This window comes from Cyprinus carpio, chromosome B1 (genome assembly GCF_018340385.1).
Source record: "Cyprinus carpio isolate SPL01 chromosome B1, ASM1834038v1, whole genome shotgun sequence".
Lineage (NCBI taxonomy): Eukaryota > Metazoa > Chordata > Actinopteri > Cypriniformes > Cyprinidae > Cyprinus > Cyprinus carpio.
Genome location: NC_056597.1, coordinates 29357212 through 29379724, shown reverse-complemented (window position 1 = coordinate 29379724; position 22513 = coordinate 29357212). Strand labels below are relative to the sequence as shown.

The following is a 22513-nucleotide window of genomic DNA, read 5'->3' as shown; positions in this document are numbered from 1 at the left end:
TCCAACAACATCAGCAGCTGTAGCTTCAGAATCCACAACTCTTACTTCAAAAACCATGCCTACATCTTTACAAAACAACTGCACCTGTTACAACATTAGTAACTACAGTATCCTCAACTACTGAAATTCCCACCACCACAGTTGTGAGTACAGAGACCACACCTATTACTTCAACAACACTGCCTACAACTTCAGAAAGTACAACAGTGGAAACCACGTCTACAGCTTCATCAACCACATCTACAACAACAAACGATCCAACAACATCAACAGCAGTAACTTCAGAATCCACAACATTTACTTCAACAACATTGTCTACAACTTCAGAAAGTACAAGAGCGGAACCCATGACTACAGCTTCATCAACCAAATCTACAGCAACAAACGATCCAACAACATCAACAGCTGCAACTTCTGAACCCACAACTCTTACTTCAACAACTATGCCTACATCTTCAGAAACAACTGCACCTGTAACAACATCAGTAACTACAGCACACTCAACTACTGAAAGTCCCACAAGCACTGTTGTGAGGACTGAAACCACAACTATTACTTCAACAACACTGCCTGTGACTTCAGAAAGAACAACAGCAGAGACCACAACTACTGCTTCATCAACCACATCTACAACAATAAATGATCCAACAACATCAGCAGCTGTAACTTCTGAACCCACAACTCTTACTTCAACAACCATGCCTACATCTTCAGAAACAACCACACCTGTAACAACATCAGTAACTACAGCATCCTCAACTACTGAAATTCCCACCACCACAGTTGTGAGGACCGAAACCACACCCATTACTTCAACAACACTGCCTGCAACTTCAGAAAGTACAACAGCAGAGACCACAACTACAGCTTCATCAATCACATCTACAACAACAAATGATCCAACATCATCAGCAGCTGTAGCTTCAGAATCCACAACTCTTACTTCAAAAATGCCTACATCTTCAGAAACAACTGCACCTGTTACAACATTAGTAACTACAGTATCCTCAACTACTGAAATTCCCACCACCACAGTTGTGAGTACAGAGACCACACCTATTACTTCAACAACACTGCCTACAACTTCAGAAAGTACAACAGTGGAAACCACCACTACAGCTTCTTCAACCACATCTACAACAACAAACGATCCAACAACATCAACAGCAGTAACTTCAGAATCCACAACATTTACTTCAACAACACTGCCTACAACTTCAGAAAGTACAAGAGCGGAACCCACGACTACAGCTTCATCAACCAAATCTACAGCAACAAACGATCCAACAACATCAACAGCTGCAACTTCTGAACCCACAACTCTTACTTCAACAACTATGCCTACATCTTCAGAAACAACTGCACCTGTAACAACATCAGTAACTACAGCACACTCAACTACTGAAAGTCCCACAAGCATTGTTGTGAGGACTGAAACCACAACTATTACTTCAACAACACTGCCTGTGACTTCAGAAAGAACAACAGCAGAGACCACAACTACTGCTTCATCAACCACATCTACAACAATAAATGATCCAACAACATCAGCAGCTGTAACTTCTGAACCCACAACTCTTACTTCAACAACCATGCCTACATCTTCAGATACAACTGCACCTGTAACAACATTAGTAACTACAGCTTCCTCATTTACTGAAATTCCCACAACCGCAGTTGTGAGGACCGAAACCACACCCATTACTTCAACAACACTGCCTACAACTTCAGAAAGTACAACAGTGGAAACCACCACTACAGCTTCTTCAAGGACATCTACAATAACAAACAATCCAAGAACATCAACAGCAGTAACTTCAGAATCCCCAACACTTACTTCAACAGCAATGCCTACAAATTCAAAAAGTATAACAGCAGAGACCACAACTACAGATTCATCAACCACATCTTCAACAACAAATGATCCAACAACATCTGCAGCTGTAACTTCAGAATCCACAACTCTTACTTCAGCAATGCCTACATCTTCAGAAACAACTGCACCTGTAACAACATCAGTAACTACAGCATCCTCAACTACTGAAATTCCAACCACCACAGTTGTGAGGACCGAAACCACACCCATTACTTCAACAACACTGCCTGCAACTTCAGAAAGTACAACAGCAGAGACCACAACTACAGCTTCATCGACCACATCTACAACAACAAATGATCCAACATCATCAGCAGCTGTAGCTTCAGAATCCACAACTCTTACTTCAGCAATGCCTACATCTTCAGAAACAACTGCACCTGTAACAACATCAGTAACTACAGCATCCTCAACTACTGAAATTCCCACCACCACAGTTGTGAGTACAGGAACCACACCTATTACTTCAAAAACAATGCCTACAACTTCAGAAAGAACAACAGCAGAAACCACAGTTGTAAATACAGAAACCACAACTACTACTTCAACAACACTGCCTGCAACTTCAGAAAGTACAACAGCAGAAACCACAACTACAGCTTCATCAACCACATCTACAAAAACAAACAATCCAGCAACATCAACAGCTGTAACTTCAGAATCCACAACTCTTACTTCAACAATGCCTACATCTTCAGAAACAACTGCACCTGTAACAAGATCAATAACTACAGCATCCCCAACTACTGAAACTCCCACCTCCACAGTTGTGAGTACAGAAACCACACCCATTACTTCAACAACACTGCCTACCACTTCAGAAAGTACAACAGCAGAGACCACAACTACAGCTTCATCAACCACATCTAAAACAACTAATGATCCAACGACATCAAGCAAGAACACTCCTACAGTGGCAACAACAACTGCATTCCAAATAACAACTGCACCTCTATCAAGCACAACTGTTGCTTTCACTAATATAGTTCCAGCTCTAAGCCAGGCAACACACATTACCACAACAAATGCACCTCCAATAATCACAACTGTGTCTCCAGAGATCATAACTATTGCTGTAACAATTTTGCCTATCTCCTCATCACATGTAACTATATTACCAACTTTAACTCCAACAAAAACAACTGAACCTCCAAGAACCCCATCTGCACCCATTACAACCATGAATGTTCTGGCCACCACTACAGTTCCAGCTGATATCTCAGCTACAGCTCCAAGCACAGCAACTGCCACCATTCCAAGCTCAACTGCAACTCAAACAACAACTGCATTTCAAGTAACATCAGGAGATCTTTTAAAAACAACTGTCGCTTTTACCAGTACATCTTCTGCTCCAGCCACACTTGCACTTTCAACCAAAACAACTTCAAGCCCAAACTTGGATTCAGAAACCACAACTGCATCAACAACTACCACTGGAATTATTACAGGTTTCACTTACACAGCAGAATTTCCAGAATTTCCAATAGCATCAGGTCCAAACAACAATACGTCAACATCACCAGCATCTACAATTTCAGGTCACACATCCATAAAACCAACAGCAGCTGAAACTCTTACTAGCAAAACTACACCTCTGAACAATACAACAAAAGCAGATGCAACACTTCAAAGTACTTCAAGTTTGCAACCAGAAACTTCAAACATACCCAAAACATTGCAAACAAATGTGTCCGGTGCAGCAACAGTCACAACCAAATTTATATTCTCATCTTTGTCATCCCTGCCCACTGAAACTTTGGTCCTAGGTGCTATTAGTAATCTTCATGAAGCTAGAAAGTCCCAAATCAATGAATCACTGAAGATTGACAGTTTTACCTATGAGAGTAAGTTTCTTCATTATGAATGTAAAGACATTTAATTCATGAAATTTTCAATCAGTGAAATAGGTCAAACTTTAACTGATCGAAACTGGATGTCTCTTTCCAAACAGAAATCTCTGAAACTTCCTATGCTGTCATCTTTAATATTAGTTTGAATAATATCAGCATGCCTGAGGATCCTGAGCTAAGAAGCAGCAGTTATGTGCAAGTGCAAGATCTTGTCAATAATGCAGTAAGAAACTAGCATTAACACATTGGTGAAGTGTGGGACCAGTGTAAATTTTCACCAGAGGTTGATGAATGGCTTGATTTTTTTTCTTCCTGCAGCTGAACACTCTTCTGAATGAACCTGGCAAGCAAGTTTTCAAACCAAATTCCTCTCACTTTACGTAAGATGCAAACTCACTTCACAATCTTTATTTCCTGTGTTCTCAAATTTTAGCTTGGAAGCCATGGAAAATAAGAATTACAGAAGAAAAAAAATCCAAACTTTTTGAAGATGTGGATTAAAGTCCCTTACAGATATATCTTCTGCTTAATCTGTAGGAGCACTTCAAATCAGATTGATGGCAGGATGGACTACACCTTCCAGGATGGAGATGCCATACAACCAGTCAGCTTCCTAAATGAGATACGTCTGCCAACTACTACAACAGTGCTTCCAGGAACAACAACCGGTTTCTCTGTGACTCATTCAAACCTCATGTAAGTTTTGGTTTTCTGTTTTGAGAACAATTAAAAATGGAAAAGTAATTTTATTGCCAACATTTGATGTACATTGAACAAACATGGTTTATTTACAGATCTGGTTCAGCAGTGGTCACAAGCAAACTGCTGTTCAACTCCTCATCTCCAGTCCCCAGTGAAGCTCTGGTCCTCAGTGCTATCAACACTCTCCATAATTCCAGAGAACCACAGCTGAATGAATCAGTGAAGGTGGTGAATGTCACTTATGAGAGTAAGTGTCATTCTATAAGGTTGTACAGCTTTTGAATGGGAATCAGACAAACAATTATGAATGGAAAGCTTGGACCAAAAAAAATTATTAAAATTTTCTTTCCACACAGAAATCTCAGAAACCTCTTATGCTGTGGTCTTTACCTTTAATTTGGTTAACATCAGCATGCCAGAGGACCCTGAGTGCAGAAACAATACATACCTACAAGTGGAGGATGTCATCAATAATGCGGTAAAAATTTAAAAATGAACAGTATGAAAATACTAGTCTTCACCAGATGTTAATGAATGGTTTGATATTTGTTCTGCAGCTGAACACTCTTCTGAATGAACCTGGCAAGCAAGTTTTCAAACCAAAGTCCTCCAACTTCACGTAAGATGCAAACTCACTTCACAATCTTTATTTCATATGTTCTCAAATTTTAGCTTGGAAGCCATGGAAAATAAGAATTACAGAGAAAAAAAAAAATCCAAACTTTTTGAAGATGTGGATTAAAGTCCCTTACAGATATCTTCTGCTTGTCCTGTAGGAGCACTTCAAATCAGATTGATGGCAGGATGGACTACACCTTCCAGGATGGAGATGCCATACAACCAGTCAGCTTCCTAAATGAGCTTCATCTTCCAACTACTACAACAGTGCTTCCAGGAAGAACAACCAGTTTCTCTGTGACTCCTTCAAACCTCACGTAAGTTTGGTTTTCTGTTTTGAGAACAATTAAAAATGGAAAAGTAATTTTATTGCAAACATTTGATGTAAATTAAACAAACATGGTTTTATTTACAGATCTGGTTCAGCAGTGGTCACAAGCAAGCTGTTGTTCAACTCCTCATCTCCAGTCCCCAGTGAAGCTCTGGTCCTCAGCGCTATCAACACTCTCCGTAAATCCAGAGAATCACAGCTGAATGAATCAGTGAAGGTGGTGAATGTCACCTATGAGAGTAAGTGTCATTCTATAAGGTTGTACAGCTTTTGAATGGGAATCAGACAAAACAATTATGAATGGAAAGCTTTGACCAAAAAAATTATTAAAATTTTCTTTCCACACAGAAATCTCAGAAACCCTCTTATGCTGTGGTCTTTACCTTTAATTTGGTTAACATCAGCATGCCAGAGGACACTGAGCGTGCAAACAATACATACCCGCAAGTGGAGGATGTCATCAATAATGCGGTAAAAATTTAAAAAATGAACAGTATGAAAATACTAGTCTTCACCAGATGTTAATGAATGGTTTGATATTTGTTCTGCAGCTGAACACTCTTCTGAATGAACCTGGCAAGCAAGTTTTCAAAACCCAAATTCCTCTCACTTTACGTAAGATGCAAACTCACTTCACAATCTTTATTTCATATGTTCTCAAATTTTAGCTTGGAAGCCATGGAAAATAAGAATTACAGAAAAAAAAATCCAAACTTTTTGAAGATGTGGATTAAAGTCCCTTACGTATATCTTCTGCTTAATCTGTAGGAGCACTTCAAATCAGATTGATGGCAGGATGGACTACACCTTCCAGGATGGAGATGCCATACAACCAGTCAGCTTCCTAAATGAGCTTCATCTTCCAACTACTACAACAGTGCTTCCAGGAACAACAACCGGTTTCTCTGTGACTCTTTCAAACCTCATGTAAGTTTTGGTTTTCTGTTTTGAGAACAATTAAAAATGGAAAAGTAATTTTATTGCCAACATTTGATGTACATTGAACAAACATGGTTTATTTACAGATCTGGTTCATTAGTGGTCACAAGCAAGCTGCTGTTCAACTCCTCATCTCCAGTCCCCAGTGAAGCTCTGGTCCTCAGTGCTATCAACACTCTCCATAATTCCAGAGAACCACAGCTGAATGAATCAGTGAAGGTGGTGAATGCCACCTATGAGAGTAAGTGTCATTCTATAAGGTTGTACAGCTTTTTAATGGGAATCAGACAAACAATATGAATGGAAAGCTTTGACCAAAAAATTTATTAAAATTTTCTTTCCACACAGAAATCTCAGAAACCTCTTATGCCGTGGTCTTTACCTTTAATTTGGTTAACATCAGCATGCCAGAGGACCCTGAGTGCAGAAACAATACATACCCGCAAGTGGAGGATGTCATCAATAATGCGGTAAAAATTAAAAAATGAACAGTATGAAAATACTAGTCTTCACCAGATGTTAATGAATGGTTTGATATTTGTTCTGCAGCTGAACACTCTTCTGAATGAACCTGGCAAGCAAGTTTTCAAACCAAATTCCTCTCACTTTACGTAAGATGCAAACTCACTTCACAATCTTTATTTCATATGTTCTCAAATTTTAGCTTGGAAGCCATGGAAAATAAGAATTACAGAAAAAAAAAAAAATCCAAACTTTTTGAAGATGTGGATTAAAGTCCCTTACAGATATCTTCTGCTTGTCCTGTATGAGCACTTCAAATCAGATTGATGGCAGGATGGACTACACCTTCCAGGATGGAGATGCCATACAACCAGTCAGCTTCCTAAATGAGCTTCATCTTCCAACTACTACAACAGTGCTTCCAGGAACAAACAACCGGTTTCTCTGTGACTCCTTCAAACCTCATGTAAGATGTTGGTTTTCTGGTTTGAGAACAATTAAAAATGGAAAAGTAATTTTATTGCCAACATTTGATGTACATTAAACAAACATGGTTTATTTACAGATTTGGTTCAGCAGTGGTCACAAGCAAGCTGCTGTTCAACTCCTCATCTCCAGTCCCCAGTGAAGCTCTGGTCCTCAGCGCTATCAACACTCTCCGTAAATCCAGAGAGTCACAGCTGAATGAATCAGTGAAGGTGGTGAATGTCACCGTATGAGAGTAAGTGTCAGTCTATAAGGTTGTACAGCTTTTGAATGGGAATCAGACAAACAATTATGAATGGAAAGCTTTGACCAAAAAATTTATTAAAATTTTCTTTCCACACAGAAATCTCAGAAACCTCTTATGCTGTGGTCTTTACCTTTAATTTGGTTAACATCAGCATGCCAGAGGACCCTGAGCGCAGAAACAATACATACCCGCAAGTGGAGGATGTCATCAATAATTCGGTAAAAAATTTAAAAATGAACAGTATGAAAATACTAGTCTTCACCAGATGTTAATGAATGGTTTGATATTTGTTCTGCAGCTGAACACTCTTCTGAATGAACCTGGCAAGCAAGTTTTCAAACCAAAGTCCTCCAACTTCACGTAAGATGCAAACTCACTTCACAATCTTTATTTCATGTGTTCTCAAATTTTAGCTTGGAAGCCATGGAAAATAAGAATTACAGAAAAAAAAAATCCAAACTTTTTGAAGATGTGGATTAAAGTCCCTTACGTATATCTTCTGCTTAATCTGTAGGAGCACTTCAAATCAGATTGATGGCAGGATGGACTACACCTTCCAGGATGGAGATGCCATACAACCAGTCAGCTTCCTAAATGAGCTTCATCTTCCAACTACTACTACAACAGTGCTTCCAGGAACAACAACCGGTTACTCTGTGACTCCTTCAAACCTCATGTAAGTTTTGGTTTTCTGTTTTGAGAGCAATTAAAAATGGAAAAGTAATTTTATTGCCAACATTTGATGTACATTAAACAAACATGGTTTTATTTACAGATCTGGTTCAGCAGTGGTCACAAGCAAGCTGCTGTTCAACTCCTCATCTCCAGTCCCCAGTGAAGCTCTGGTCCTCAGCGCTATCAACACTCTCCGTAATTCCAGAGAGTCACAGCTGAATGAATCTGTGAAGGTGGTGAATGTCACCTATGAGAGTAAGTATCATCATCTTCACCTGAAAAGCTTTTGAAATATTAAAGTGTCTAATTTTGATTAATAATTTTGTTCAAAACAGAAATCACGGCAACCTCCTATGCTGTCATCTTTAATTTTCATTTGAGTAATATCAGCATGTCAAAAGATCCTAAACTAAGAAATGGCACTTACCTTCAAGCTCAGGGTGTCGTCAATAATGCGGTAAGCATAGAGCATTAAATGAGTACTGTTTTTAGGTCCAATATAATTGTTCTCCAGAGTTTCATGAATGTTTTATTTTTCTTCTGCAGCTGAATAGTCTTCTGAATGAACCTGGCAGAACAACTTTAAATCCCAAGTCGACCAACTTCATGTAAGATGCAAACAGGCTTAATGTATATGTACTCACATTTCACATTATTAAGTGCATTTACTCAAAAACAACAACAACAAAAAAACCTCTTTGCACATATACAGTAGATCCTTAACAGATATATTCTGTTTTTCCTGCAGAAGCACATCAAACCAGATTGATGGCAGGATGGAATACACCTTCCAGGATAGAGATGCCATACAACCAGTCAGCTTCCTAAATGAGCTTCGTTCACCAACAGGTTGGTCAAAACTGACAATGGATTGCAAATGTTGTAACTGCAAGCTTCCTTGATTAATCATTACTTTCTTTTACAGTCTTAACAACAGCCAGTACTCTGACAACTACTCCAAAGATAGTGTAAGAGCAGTGATTTCAGTCTGATATTTACTTTTTTTCATTTTCATTTCCTACCTTAATGTATATTATTTACTGTCTTTGTAGGCTTGGCAGAGCACTTATATTCATTCACCTCGTGTTTGTCACACGGGGCCCCCTGCCAAATCCAGATAATGTTCTTGCGGTGGCTAACACTCTGCTGAAAACACGTCTCACAGCTAAACAAGACACCACAACACAAGACCTGAGTGATCCTGTGAGCTTTGTCAATGTCACATACACAAGTGAGTTTTTCTCTCCTGGTTTGGCCTCTTTTTTGTTTCCGAATATGTTATTTAAATTCTAATGTTGTAGTTCTGTAGCTTTTATAGCCTATAAGTTAAAATAACAAATAAATAATATTAAGGAATGCATTAGTGAAATTTCACCACCCACATATAACCACACAACTAATTAATTTTATTATATATTTTTTAAGAAATAAATGAGACAGCCTATGCTCTCAACTTTGGATTTGAAATCAGCAATATAACCATGTCTGAGAAACTTGAACTCAGGAATGGTACCCACCTGTTAATACAAGACTCCTTAAACACATTGGTGAGTTGGAGACATTTCAGTAAAGTAGTCTTTTACAGACACTTTTTTTCTTCTCTCTCTCTCTCTCTCTCTCGCTCTCTCTCTCTCTCATTTACCACATTAACCTCAACATATTTAAAAACAAATTCATCTAATTTTTTCAGCTGGCCAAGATCCTCCTCAGTAACTCCTCAGCTCCTGTCATTAAGTTCCAAGCAGCTGATTTCACGTAAGTTCTGACTCACTTTTTACTTTGATTTGAGCAAATATGTCCTGTTGACTCTTCATTGGTGTTAGTTGGGAAGTTTTTATACATGAGTACATGGCTTGTGACTAAGAAGAATTTTTAGTTATTGACTTTAGTTTCTCATTGTACATTTTAATCTCCCCACAGGGGTAATTCCACTGTGATTCAGGCCAAAGTAGAGTATGTTATCTCACCAAGTGACATCACGCAACCCAGCATATTTGTTCAGGAACTTCTCCAACTCGCCGAAGGTATTACCATGTCTACACCTGCTGCACTGTCAACCATCTGTTACCCCACAGTTTATATGTCCAAACCGACAATCAAATGTTAAACTTCCATTTTTAAAGTTTTATATGTCTTGCTTCAAAAACACCAAATGCTGTAATTGAAATTCTGATACTCCTTCATTAATTATTCATTTCTTTTACAGAGACCACTCTGACAACAACTTCACCACCAATCTTGTAAGACCAATGAGTGATTTATTTAGTTATTTTTAAAGCTAGTTGTTTAAATTTTCTGTGTTTATATTCCAATAATTTTTTTTATGCAGGAGTAGGAAGGCAATTATTAGGATTCGTCTCGAGTTTATCACACTGGGCCCAAGACCAAGTGAGAATAGTGTTCTAGAGGTGGTTAAATCTATGCTGGCCGCAAATCTCACAACTAAACTAACTGCCAGAACAGTAAGCGTGAGTGATCCTGTGATCTTGACAAATGTCAACTATTTAGGTGAGTTTTGCTCTATTTTCATGCTCCATTTTTGTTTTGATTATAACATTTGTATGCAAATGGTGTATCTGTTGTAATCATGTAGTCCTTATTTATGACTTCCTTTGAAGGAAAATAATAATTAAAAAGCAGTCAATAAATATGCATAATGAAAATGGATAATGAAACCCCATGACCAATATATAGTCACACAACAAATAATTTTTGTTTTATATTTTAAAGGAATTAATGACACTGCCTACGCGCTCATCTTTACATTTGAAATCAGCAAAGTATTACTGACAGAGTTAAAAAGGAATGAAACCTATCAAGAAATCCAAAAGAAGATAAATGACTTGGTGAGTTGGAGATGCTTGGATATTCTTGTCCTGAAATTGCCCTATTTTAAGCATTAACCTATTATTTTTTAATTGATGCACTCTACAGGTGATCCAGATCCTAAAGGACCCCTCAGTTAATCTGCTCATTCCAGCCCATTTCAAGTGCGTTCTGATCCACTGCTTTTTACTTTGTAAATGTTGAAGAAATGTCTAAATGAACTGAAGAAAACTGCTTTTATGATACATAGGTGAATGAATGGTACGATCATTTTTAGATATTTACTTTTGTTTCTCATTGTACGTTTTTGATCTCTCCACAGGGAAAATTCCACTGTGATTGAGGCCAATGTTACGTATGTTTTCTCACAATATGCCAGCAACACGGGTGCCGGTTTCTTGGTCAATACCCTTTTCACAGTTTACCACACCAGTTCCAACCACCATGAGCACTACAATCTCAAACAACGGTACAAACGCAGCATGGGTTGTGGCTATCATTGTCCCCTGTGCTATTATCATCGGGCTCGTACCTTGCTGGATTCTCCTTTGTGTAAGTATTATGATGACTGAATGTCAAATATGTGCGTTGGTAGTGAAGCGATTAATGACAACAACAGGCATGTGTTATTCTAGCAGTAAAAAGAGACGTAGAGCTTCCTTTTAAATGTGGTATATAATTGTGTATGTACAGCTGTATAAAATTCCCTTCTGTGAGGCTAACTCTCACTTTGTCTGTTTATGTGTTCAGTGTTTGCTGTGTGGTTGCTGTGCAGCAATCAGGAGACGTTGGCACAGAAGACGGTCATACAATGTACAGTACACAACTCGAAACAGCCTCTTCTAGAGAATTCAGGGATGACAAAAAAAGGACTGAACACCAATGAAAACATAAAAATCATGGATTTTGGATATTCAGTGTGCAATTCAATGCTGCCTCTTAAGTATAAAAGTACTATGTTAATGCTTATTTTATAAATTATTGCTAGACAAACAGGTTCTCTATAAAATGTTCATAAATGTGATATTTTAATTCTTCCTATAGCGTATAATAAAACTGTATTGCTGTTATTTATTTGTATTTATTGTAATATTCTGTTTATGTTTACAATTAATAAGCTTTTGCAAAGCATTAGTCTGCTTGACACACAGTTTCATTTAAAGGGACAAAGGTAGAACTTTGGAATTAAAGCTATTATTTATTCACACTCCATGCACTTTATAATGTTAAGCAAAGGTAAAGCAAGCTCATGATGTAAAGGAAATGTAAAGCAAATTTAGTCTTTGGCATGAACATGTTAAACTGCAAAAAAAAATTAAAAAATACTAGATTAATAAAGAATACAGAACAATTCAGAAGTTTGTGTTTCTCTTTTTAATGTAAATATAAAGGTTACTCATTATTGGCCTTAGTCTTGAACATCAAAGCTGTTTATATGGTAAACAATGTTACCCAGAATTCCAGAAAAACATTTTTTTTTTAATTAGGTGGAAATAAATGCATACATTTACAATTGATTCAATATGTATTTAACTAATGAAAGTTCCACAACTAATGAATATCTTCTGAGCCACTGTTGATTTGTTGAGGTTATGCTTAACTTCATAGCTCAGATCAAGTCAAGGTTTAATGTCAGATGTGCAACAACATTGCAGTCAGTAGGCTTCTTTGGTTAGATTAAAATAAAATAAAAAAAAATGGTTGCTTTGCAATAATAAAAACATAGCGGTAATGATACAGGAAAGTTAGAAAAAAAAAGTCCAGCAACCATAAATGCATATAAGTTTTATTAAATAGTAAATGTAAATAAATATGAAAAATAGCATACATTTCCATTTTCCAGAACATAAAACTGATCATTGATAAAGCCAGTTCATTTTTTTTACATACTTCAGTTAATTATTCATAATTATTTATTAATTTATCATAATTATTTATAAATTATTTATTATTAATAATGATGGATTCATAAACCAGAAAATGCTGCCAACAGCCAGAAAAAAAAGAAATAAGTTTTTACCTTTTCAGAAATAAATAATTAGAAATAAATAAATCATTTTAAAACATAAATCATTTAGAGAGAAAAAAGTAAGTATTATAATTGAAATCTATACAAACAGATAAACTGCAATGAAATAAAGACTTACCTCACATTGGCCAGTGCATAACTAATGTTTTGCCAGTAGTGTCTTTATTTGTTTAGTTAGTTAGTCCATTCCTCATTAACTTCTGAGTCCGTACCAATATTTAACATCCGATATGTTCCAAATGAACCGCTATGTTCTCTCAGTTGTGATACTGTGCTAAAGTAAATGTAACTAATGTTTATGGGCACGTGAAAATTGCTTGGTAGCATGAGAGCTTTTATTTTAAAAAAGTACAAGCGGATTTTGTCGACTCATTGGCCAGCTTCGCGTTTGAAGAGAGCCGTATGCATACTCATTTTGAAGGGTTTATATATATACAGGTGCTGGTCATATAATTAGAATATCATCAAAAAGTTAATTTATTTCACTAATTCCATTCAAAAAGTGAAACTTGTATATTATATTTATTCATTACACACAGACTGATATATTTCAAATGTTTATTTCTTTTAATTTTGATGTTTATAACTGACAACTAAGGAAAATCCCAAATTCAGTATCTCAGAAAATTAGAATATTGTGAAAAGGTTCAATATTGAAGACACCTGGTGCCACACTCTAATCAGCTAATTAACTCAAAACACCTGCAAAGCCTTTAAATGGTCTCTCAGTCTAGTTCTGTAGGCTACACAATCATGGAGAAGAATGCTGAATTGACAGTTGTCCAAAAGACGACAATTGACACCTTGCACAAGGAGGGCAAGACACAAAATGTCATTGCAAAAGAGACTGGCCGTTCACAGAGCTCTGTGTCCAAGCACATTAATAGAGAGGCGAAGGGAAGGAAAAGATTCGGTAAAAAAAAGTGTACAAGCAATAGGGATAACTGCACCCTGGAGAGGATTGTGAAACAACACCCATTCAAAAATGTGGGGGAGATTCACAAAGAGTGGACTGCAGGAGTCAGTTCTTCAAGAACCACTACACAAAGACGTATGCAAGACATGGGTTTCCGCTGTCGCATTCCTTGTGTCAAGCCACTCTTGAACAACAGACAGTGTCAGAAGCGTCTCGCTTCAAAAAGGACTAGACTGCTGCTGAGTAGTCCAAAGTTATGTACTCTGAAAAAAAATTACCTTTTGCATTTCCTTTGGATATCAGGGTCCCAGAGTCTGGAGGAAGAGAGGAGAGGCACACAATCCACATTTCTTAATGGTCCAGTGTAAAGTTTCAACAGTCAGTGATGGTTTGCGGTGCCATGTCATCTGCTGGTGTTGGTCCACTGTGTTTTCTGAGGTCCAAGGTCAACACAGCCATATACTAGGAGGTTTTAGAGCACGTTATGCTTCCTGCTGCTGACCAACTTTATGGAGATGCAGATTTCATTTTCCAACAGGACTTGGCACCTTGCACACAGTGCCAAAGCTTCCAGTACCTGGTTTAAGGACCATGGTATCCCTGTTCTTAATTGGCCAGCAAACTCGCCTGACCTTAACCCCATAGAAAATCTATGGGGTATTGGAAAGAGGAAGATGCGATATGCCAGACCCAACAATGCAGAAGAGCTGAAGGCCACTATCAGCGCAACCTGGGCTCTCATAACACCTGAGCAGTGCCACAGACTGATTGACTCCATGTCACGCCACATTGCTGCAGTAATTCAGGCAAAAGGAGCCCCAACTAAGTATTGAGTGATGTACATGCTCATACTTTTCTTTTTTTAACTTTTTAGTTGGCCAAGATTTCTAAAAATCCTTTCTTTGTATTGGTCTTAAGTTATATTCTAATTTTCTGAGATACTGAATTTGGGATTTTCCTTAGGTGTCAGTTATAATCATCAAAATTAATAGAAATAAACATTTGAAATATATCAGTCTGTGTGTAATGAATGAATATAATATACAAGTTTCACTTTTTGAATGGAATTAATGAAATAAATCAACTGCTTGATGATATTCTAATTATATGACCAGCACCTATAGTGTTTATAGTCATCTTTATATTTATTCCAAAATAATAACTAAAGGCAGTAATAATTTGAACAATATTCTGGAAACAGTTTGCAATAAGGTTTCATTAGTTAACATTAGTTAACTACTTTAGTTAACATGAACCAAGAATAAACAATAACCTACTTCTACAGCATTTATTAATTTTAGCTAATGCATTGTTAAATGCAGTATTAAGATCAAAAGTTGTGTTTGTTAACATTAGTTTATGCACTGTAAACTAACATGAACTAACAATTAGAAACTGTATTTGTATTAACTGATGTAAACAAAGATTAATAAACACTGTAATAAATGTTCATTATGTGTTCATGTTAGTTAACTCTTTAAATGACACCTTATTGTAAAATGTTTCCAATATTTTTCCATTTGTGAACTGATGTTCAGCTGTTCCTTTTAACTTATTTTCGGGTCATCATCAAAAAAAGCTCTGTAAACACCTAGATATATCTTTCACGAAGATATATCTTTCATTTTTATCACGCTGAATGCTCACCAAAAAACAAGACGCATTTAGATTTTGTAATTTTGTAATAGTTTTAGAGTTAAGATTATCCTAAAAGGATGATGAATGATTTAATTACTATTATTGTCAGAAATTTGACCGAATTTAAAATACATCAACGCAATAAGTGTTAATCTATAGAAAAATTAAATGTGTAGTTCACCCCCCAAAATGAAACTTCTAACATAATTTTCTCACCATGTCATTCCAAACATCTAGCCTGTATCATACTTCTGTATAACCCAAAAGAAGATGTAAAAGTCTTTCACTGTATGGTCAAAAACACTTTATCAAAAGACATTTAACAAATAGCTTATTTACTTTTCTACAAAAGAAAGAAAGCCATTTAGGTTTTAAACGACACGAATGTGATGACTAAAGGGTGATGAGTAAATGTTCATTGAAGGTGTCTGCAGCAAAAGTATGCCGCTGGAGGACTTTTATTTTGAATAACAGTGAATCTGCATCTCATTGTTGCCAAGTCCGCGGTTTTCCCGCGGAATTAGGCTCCTTTAACACTCTTTCCGCGGGTTGTTTTTCATGTCCGTGGGTTTAAGCGACCACAAGAACGTGATATATATCCCCTTAAATGCTAATTTTGCTGGGGGAACCCCGCCATTAAACGCGTATTTACCTCCCAGAACGCGACTTTTACCGGGGGACCCCCTCGAAACGCGATTGGGCTAATTTTGAGTAGCAATTGGGCGGGGTTTGTTGTAAAAACCTGGCAACCCTGATGCATCTACTATTGTTGTCAACTTCAGCGGAAGTGTCCGTGCTGCTGATTAAGTTCAGTAGAATACTGACACGTACGTAAGGTAAAATGTAAATTACGCTTGCCTTGTTTTAGTTAATTTGCCCATTGCATCGTTCACTATTATCACAGAAATAATGCTAACTGCAGAGGTGGTAAATAGACACTGACGAGCTGAATCTCATTCATTCATTTATCAGTTAACGTTATTTCGTTCGCTCGTTCATTCATTTCCTCATTCTTTTGTTCAGCTAGCCAGCTGTCTATGCAATTTGCATCATCTTGTACACAGACAGTGTAAAACTGTAGTCCTGTTTTAGGGACATATATTCCCGTTAATGCATTATTATAGGATAAAGAAGCTTCTTATGCTGCAGTCACTGTGCTAACTGTATTCAAAATCTCTTGACTTGTGGTGATTTGCAGGTGCATTTGAATGACTGTTGTCCCCAGACCAGCTAGCTCAGGTCAAAAGAAAGATGGGTAGGCGGAGGAAGAGGGTTGTAGCAGGGGATGGCGTACCTAGCCCAAGAAAGGAGGAAAAAACACCAGCTCCCCCACGCAAGGAGAAGAAGAAGAAAACTGACATTGGGAAGGTGTTTATCAATATATCCATCGGTTTGTGTATCTTCAGTCTTATCTGGTTCTTCTATGCCCTTTATATGCGCTCATCCTTGGCCAGGAGGGTTGTGACCTTGCACCCCTCTCCACGGGTCTTGGATGCTAATAGCTCAAGTCCTGCTGTGTCTCCTGAAAGATATTGGGGTACCTATCGGCCCCAGGTGTACTTCGGGATGAAAACAAGAAGTCCCAGATCTGTTGTGACAGGTGGGGTGATTCCGATGCACACTTTATGCACCATTTCTATATATGATGATTTGAGGTTATTACAAGCCTGCATTTTTCTATTGATTTGATTAGGCTTAATGTGGATGCGTCAGTTTGCTGAAATGGATGGAAATCTTAGGCACACTTGCGAACAAGGGGACCATTTGCTGGGCTACGGATGGCTAATGCATGACGGAGTCTCTTTTGGAGTCCAGGAGGTCCATGACCGTGAATTCACCCTGACCACAGAGTTTGTGAAGCGTATGGGTGGAGATCATGGTGGAGACTGGACTTGGAGGATTACTGCGAAACAACATGTAAGCAAAGAGTAATGCTCTAACAGTTTATGTGTTTAACAGAAATCTCTAACTGATTTATTATTTTAATATTGTCAAATAAGAGGATATTTAAATTCTAATATAATAGGAGTAAAATAGCACAAAGGTATTAGTTGTTTTCAATGCACATAGCCTGGGTCGTCACAGTCCTGGAAAACCTGGAAATATCAGTGAATTTTAAAAAATGTAACATTTTAACAAATTCATTTGTTAATGCATTTTAACAAATAAAAATGTTATTTTAACAAATAAAAAGAGTAATGGAGCTATATATATATATATATATATATATATATATATATATATATATATATATATATATATATATATATATATTACTGTCGAATAGAGTTGTAACGATTCACTCAACTCACGATTCGATTTGGTTCACGATTTTGATTTCACGATTTGATTCAATTCACTTTTTTTTTAACAAAATGATATTTAAGACAAATTATGAATTAAATTTGTCCTTTTATTATTGCTTGGACAAAATGCTGTACATTTCTTTGTGAAACTGAAATATACTAATATAGCACTTGCATATTATTGCTTTTTTGTTGGTTTTGATTGCTTCTATTGTCCTCATCTGTTAGTCGCTTTGGATAAAAGCGTCTTCTAAATTTAAATGGAATGTAAATGTAAATAACAAAACTAAACTGAAATTTTAAAACAAGCCCCACCAAAAAATAAATAAATAAATAAATAAATCTCTTCATATAAACAAATTAAGGCTTTGTCTGTGCTCTTTCTATTTAAAATTAGAGGCAACCACTGCTTTTTAATCATGATCCAAACAAAGATGCTGCATACATGCAACATGAGCAGTTTTTAATTTAAATTAGAATGTATAATTTCGAAATTTTGAAGCAAAAACAGAATGGTTTGACTTCAGTTTTGTGAAACTATACATAAAAATATCTGCATATAACAGCAGACAAGCTGAATAAAACGCAGATTCACTCCCTGCCAGCAGGTGGCGCTTAAAGCCTTTCCTTGGTTTCTGCTGTAAACGAAACAGCGGTCCACTTATGAACTTTAATATGCATTATACAGAGGCAAGATGAAAAGAAAAAATACCATCTAAACTTTTCTAAAGACATTAAGTTCCCCTCAGGCATGCATTCATATAAAATCCTAGCCCTGAATGAATCGTAATTTGTTTAGCATCTCAACTGATTTGAACCATCACATATTTGAATCGATTTTTCTCGTGGTTAATCATTACATCTCTACTGTCGAATATTCCATTGCAAGAAATTGCTACTTATTAGGACAATCTCTATAAAATATTTATCCATTAAGCAGAAATGACTTGCAACGTCATGACAATTCATTAAGTAAAACATTGTGTCAACGTTGATATGTGAACAGGTTTTGGTCTTTAAGAGGGTCACAGATTTAAGGCCAATCCAATACAAAATTTATTCAATGAGATTTAATAGAAAATATACAATCTGCATGATTTTTTGAAGGTCTGATACTGTAAAGTATGGTAGAAGATGTAGTTTATCAGATCCACATAACATCACAGCTTTCTGCTAGTACCATTAATATGATATAAAGTGGTTACTTCTGATAAACACAAAATCATACAAGCGTTTATAATCATAGTTTGTCTCAGTATAGAAATTGCTTCATTACATCAAGTCTGTCTTTGTTTCTGATTGGCAGAGCACTGCTTCCTCGGCTCCTGTGATCTCGCTGATGTTCTACGCTGCTACAGATGTTCAAGGTTCCTTGCAGGCCCATGTAGAAGAAAAAAATCGCTTGAGCTCTGTGACTGGAACATCTGAGGAGCTTGGCAACTTCAAGATTACGTTTGGCAAGCCCTCTGCAGGGGAAGGTGCTAGTGGCAAATATGCCAGGTATCTTACATTTCTTGTTCACTACAAGCTTTTGTAGTAAGTAGTATTGTTACAATAGGAATAGAGAGGATTGTAGATTTTTAGCAGTAGTTTACTGCAACAGAATAAATAATATAACAGTAACAAAAAATTAAAGCAATATTTATTATAGTATTTTATTATTAATTTGTTAATAATATATATAATTTACTGATTTATTATTTATCTATTTACTGATTCTCAGATGAGGAAAAACAATTATGATAAAATAAGGTTTTCTGTCATATTATTTTAACAAGTTACTTCATTTTTACTGTTTTTCTTTTCAGATATAATTACTTGCAGACTAAGAGCCCTGGTCTTGATAAGCTAACAGATATAGTGAAGAACAGCCTAAATCACAAGTTTACTTTCAGTCCTACCAAAGGTGAAAAAAGACCATATTTTGCCGTGGATTCTTACAAAGTCACTAACCACCAGAACCAACAGAAAGATCCCAAGATGGAGAGTGATTTTGTGGTGCATCAAGTAACTGTACAAACCCCTTTCCAGATTGAAGTTTTGTTTGAATCCGGGAGCTTCCGGGAACGACCTAATCAGCTTGTGGGCTCGGTTCTTACAGACGAGCTGGAGAAGCGTAAGGTGGCATTTGATGAGAAGTTTGAGAGTTCATTTGGCCTCCAAGCTAAAGGGTTCACATCTTCACAGATTGAATTTGCTAAGGCAGCTTTAAGCAACATGCTTGGTGGCATGGGATATTTTTTCGGACAGTCGGTTGTCCAGTCAGCTTACAACGAGCACCCTGTGCTTTACCCTGAGGGTCCACTGCTTACAGCAGTACCATCTCGCTCTTTCTTTCCAAGGGGCTTTCTTTGGGATGAAGGATTTCATCAGCTTCTTATCAGCAAATGGGACACTCAGTTAACACAGGAGGTCATTGCGCACTGGCTCGATCTTATCAATGTAGAGGGCTGGATCCCACGCGAACAAATTTTGGATGATGAAGCTCGAAGCAAAGTACCATCCGAGTTTATAGTGCAGCACAACGAAAACGCTAACCCGCCCACGCTCTTCCTGGCCCTACAGGAGTTACTGGAACAGCTGGATGCTCAACCTGAGTTGTCCTCCTCTCAAACCATGATTCCTTTCCTGAGAAGGTTGTACCCAAGACTGCAGATTTGGTTTGAGTGGTTTAACACCACACAAGCTGGACCAATTGCCAGCTCCTACCGCTGGCGAGGCCGGGACAAAGACACCAACATTTTCCTAAATCCCAAGACCTTGACCTCTGGCCTGGATGACTACCCTCGGGCTTCCCACCCATCTGCTGATGAGAGGCATGTGGACTTATATTGCTGGATGACCCTGGCCTCTGGCATCATGGCAAATGTGGCACGAATACTTGGGGAACCCCACCAGGTGTACGAAAACACCCATCATGCTCTCAGCAATAATGATCTGTTAAACAAACTGCATTGGTCTGAGAATCTGCACGCCTTCAGTGATTATGGAAATCACACTCAGGCGGTCTCACTTCAGCAGGAGAAAGTGTTTGTGCCTCCTGGACAACCACGGCACCAGTTCCCAGTCGCACGATTGGTTCGCTCTGTTCGTAAAGCCCCTAAGCTGCAGTATGTGAATGCATTAGGCTATGTTAGCCTTTTTCCATTCTTGCTACAAATTCTGACACCAGACTCGCCAAAAATGGAGCATATTTTGCGGGATATTCAAGACCCTGACCGCCTTTGGACACCCTATGGCCTGCGCTCACTTTCGCGCTCAGATCCCCTCTACATGAAGAGGAACACGGAACACGATGCCCCCTACTGGCGAGGAGCGATCTGGATCAACATCAACTACCTGGCAGTTAGAGCACTGCATCACTATGGCAGCATAGAAGGGCCATACAAAGAGAAGGCAGCTACCCTATATCAAGAGCTCAGGACTAACCTTATCAATAATGTTTACAAGCAGTATATGGACACTGGATACATCTGGGAACAGTACAGTGATAGTACTGGAAGGGGGCAAGGTAGCCACCCCTTTACTGGCTGGTCGGCTCTGACAGTACTGATAATGGCTGAAGAGTATTGAAAATCAGTAGCAGGCCAGAATCAGAATTCTAAATTAAGGCCCTGTTCACACGAATGTGGTTATTTTTTCAAAACCGCAGCTTATTCTATGCGGTTTGGCCGTTCGTCCACACACAATCACAGTGCCAGCTCGCTGAAACCAAAATTTTTTGAAAACACCTGCCAGGGTGAAGATTTTCAAAAAGTCCGGTTGCAGTGTTATCATGTAGACAGCGAAACCTGCATTTTTGGCTTGTGATGTCGGAGCCAGTGCTGTTATCTCTGCCTACTGGAAACTTTTTCAGGCTTCTGATTGGCCAACATGGCTTTACGGTTGAGATTATATCGCCACCTGTTGGCTTGGCATGCTCTTGACAGTGCATCATAGCATGCGTTTGCGGTTTCATGTGGACGGAGATTTTTTTAAAAGTGGAAGAAGAAAAAACCCCATTTATAAAAATACCTGTGTACGTGTGGACATGGCCTAAGATGCTCAACTGGTGCCATATTTTTGTTAAAACAAAGTGTAATTCGTTTTTACATAATTTATATAATTGGTGGATTTTTATTTGTTCATTTAAATAATAACGATGAGTCCTGATAAAATATTTCAGTTTTACATCCAGTTTAATGTGATTATTTCCTCAGGTTTGAATCAGACAAAACAATATCATCTGTGTGAATCAGGAGGAGACAGTGCACTTATTCTGGTCCATTGCTGTTTGGCTTCATTTAACAGAATAAATTAAAAACTTTTTATAAAATCATTCTTCAGTTGAATTTAATCCTATACTTTATACTCAAATAATATCTATTGATGGATTTTTTTTTTTTTTTAAGTGGTATGTAATTTACTCTGATTATAAACTAGGGTTGGAGATTTGCTCTCTTTGTTCTACATGTAATTCATGTGTTAGAATTTGAATTGAATTGGCCATGCTTCACAGGAAGATGAATTGCATTGACAGTTATTTTTTTTTTTTTCTATTAAAGGGTTAGTTCACCCAAAAATGAAAATTCTGTCATTAATTACTCACCCGTTCCAAACCTGTAAGACCGCC

The 22513-nt window shown here is 37.5% G+C and overlaps 2 protein-coding genes across 4 annotated transcripts; both read left to right on the top strand.

The window, feature by feature from the left end:
• Positions 1-1281: 1281 nt before the first annotated feature.
• On the top strand, positions 1282-11431 carry LOC109081293 (mucin-5AC-like; the record flags this gene model as incomplete). The annotated part of the gene is given in 36 exon segments (XM_042716010.1): positions 1282-3720; positions 3828-3949; positions 4045-4106; positions 4264-4422; positions 4521-4675; positions 4785-4906; positions 4986-5047; positions 5205-5363; positions 5462-5616; positions 5726-5739; positions 5741-5848; positions 5929-5950; positions 5953-5992; positions 6146-6304; positions 6403-6557; positions 6665-6786; positions 6866-6927; positions 7088-7263; positions 7355-7490; positions 7600-7729; positions 7810-7871; positions 8026-8187; positions 8287-8441; positions 8522-8643; positions 8733-8794; positions 8935-9035; positions 9112-9154; positions 9239-9417; positions 9612-9733; positions 9877-9941; positions 10107-10210; positions 10393-10426; positions 10516-10694; positions 10917-11032; positions 11121-11176; positions 11335-11431. Coding segments are annotated over 36 exon segments (6162 nt in total), but the record flags the coding sequence as incomplete, so codon positions are not given.
• A 4852-nt stretch (positions 11432-16283) lies between these two features.
• Positions 16284-22216, top strand: LOC109076645 (mannosyl-oligosaccharide glucosidase-like). 3 transcript variants are annotated; one of them, XM_019092319.2, is made up of 5 exons: positions 16284-16431; positions 16794-17195; positions 17289-17512; positions 19208-19401; positions 19710-22216. In XM_019092319.2, exons 2-5 carry the CDS (start codon positions 16847-16849, stop codon positions 21472-21474), a joined length of 2532 nt encoding a protein of 843 aa, XP_018947864.1. In that variant the 5' UTR covers positions 16284-16431; positions 16794-16846; the 3' UTR covers positions 21475-22216. The 3 variants fall into 3 exon arrangements, with proteins under 3 accessions (XP_018947864.1, XP_018947865.1, XP_042573092.1); XM_019092320.2 differs by having other exon boundaries at positions 16287-16422; XM_042717158.1 differs by lacking the exon at positions 16284-16431 and adding an exon at positions 16448-16522.
• The last annotated feature ends 297 nt before the right edge of the window (positions 22217-22513 follow it).

Excerpts from the sequence above, each read along its gene's own strand:
- LOC109076645 (XM_019092319.2), top strand. The coding sequence starts at position 16,847 with ATGGGTAGGCGGAGGAAGAGGGTTGTAGCAGGGGATGGCGTACCTAGC. Across the intron at positions 17,196-17,288 it reads TCCCAGATCTGTTGTGACAG|GCTTAATGTGGATGCGTCAG; the intron begins GTGGGGTGATTC and ends TGATTTGATTAG. Across the intron at positions 17,513-19,207 it reads GGATTACTGCGAAACAACAT|AGCACTGCTTCCTCGGCTCC; the intron begins GTAAGCAAAGAG and ends TCTGATTGGCAG.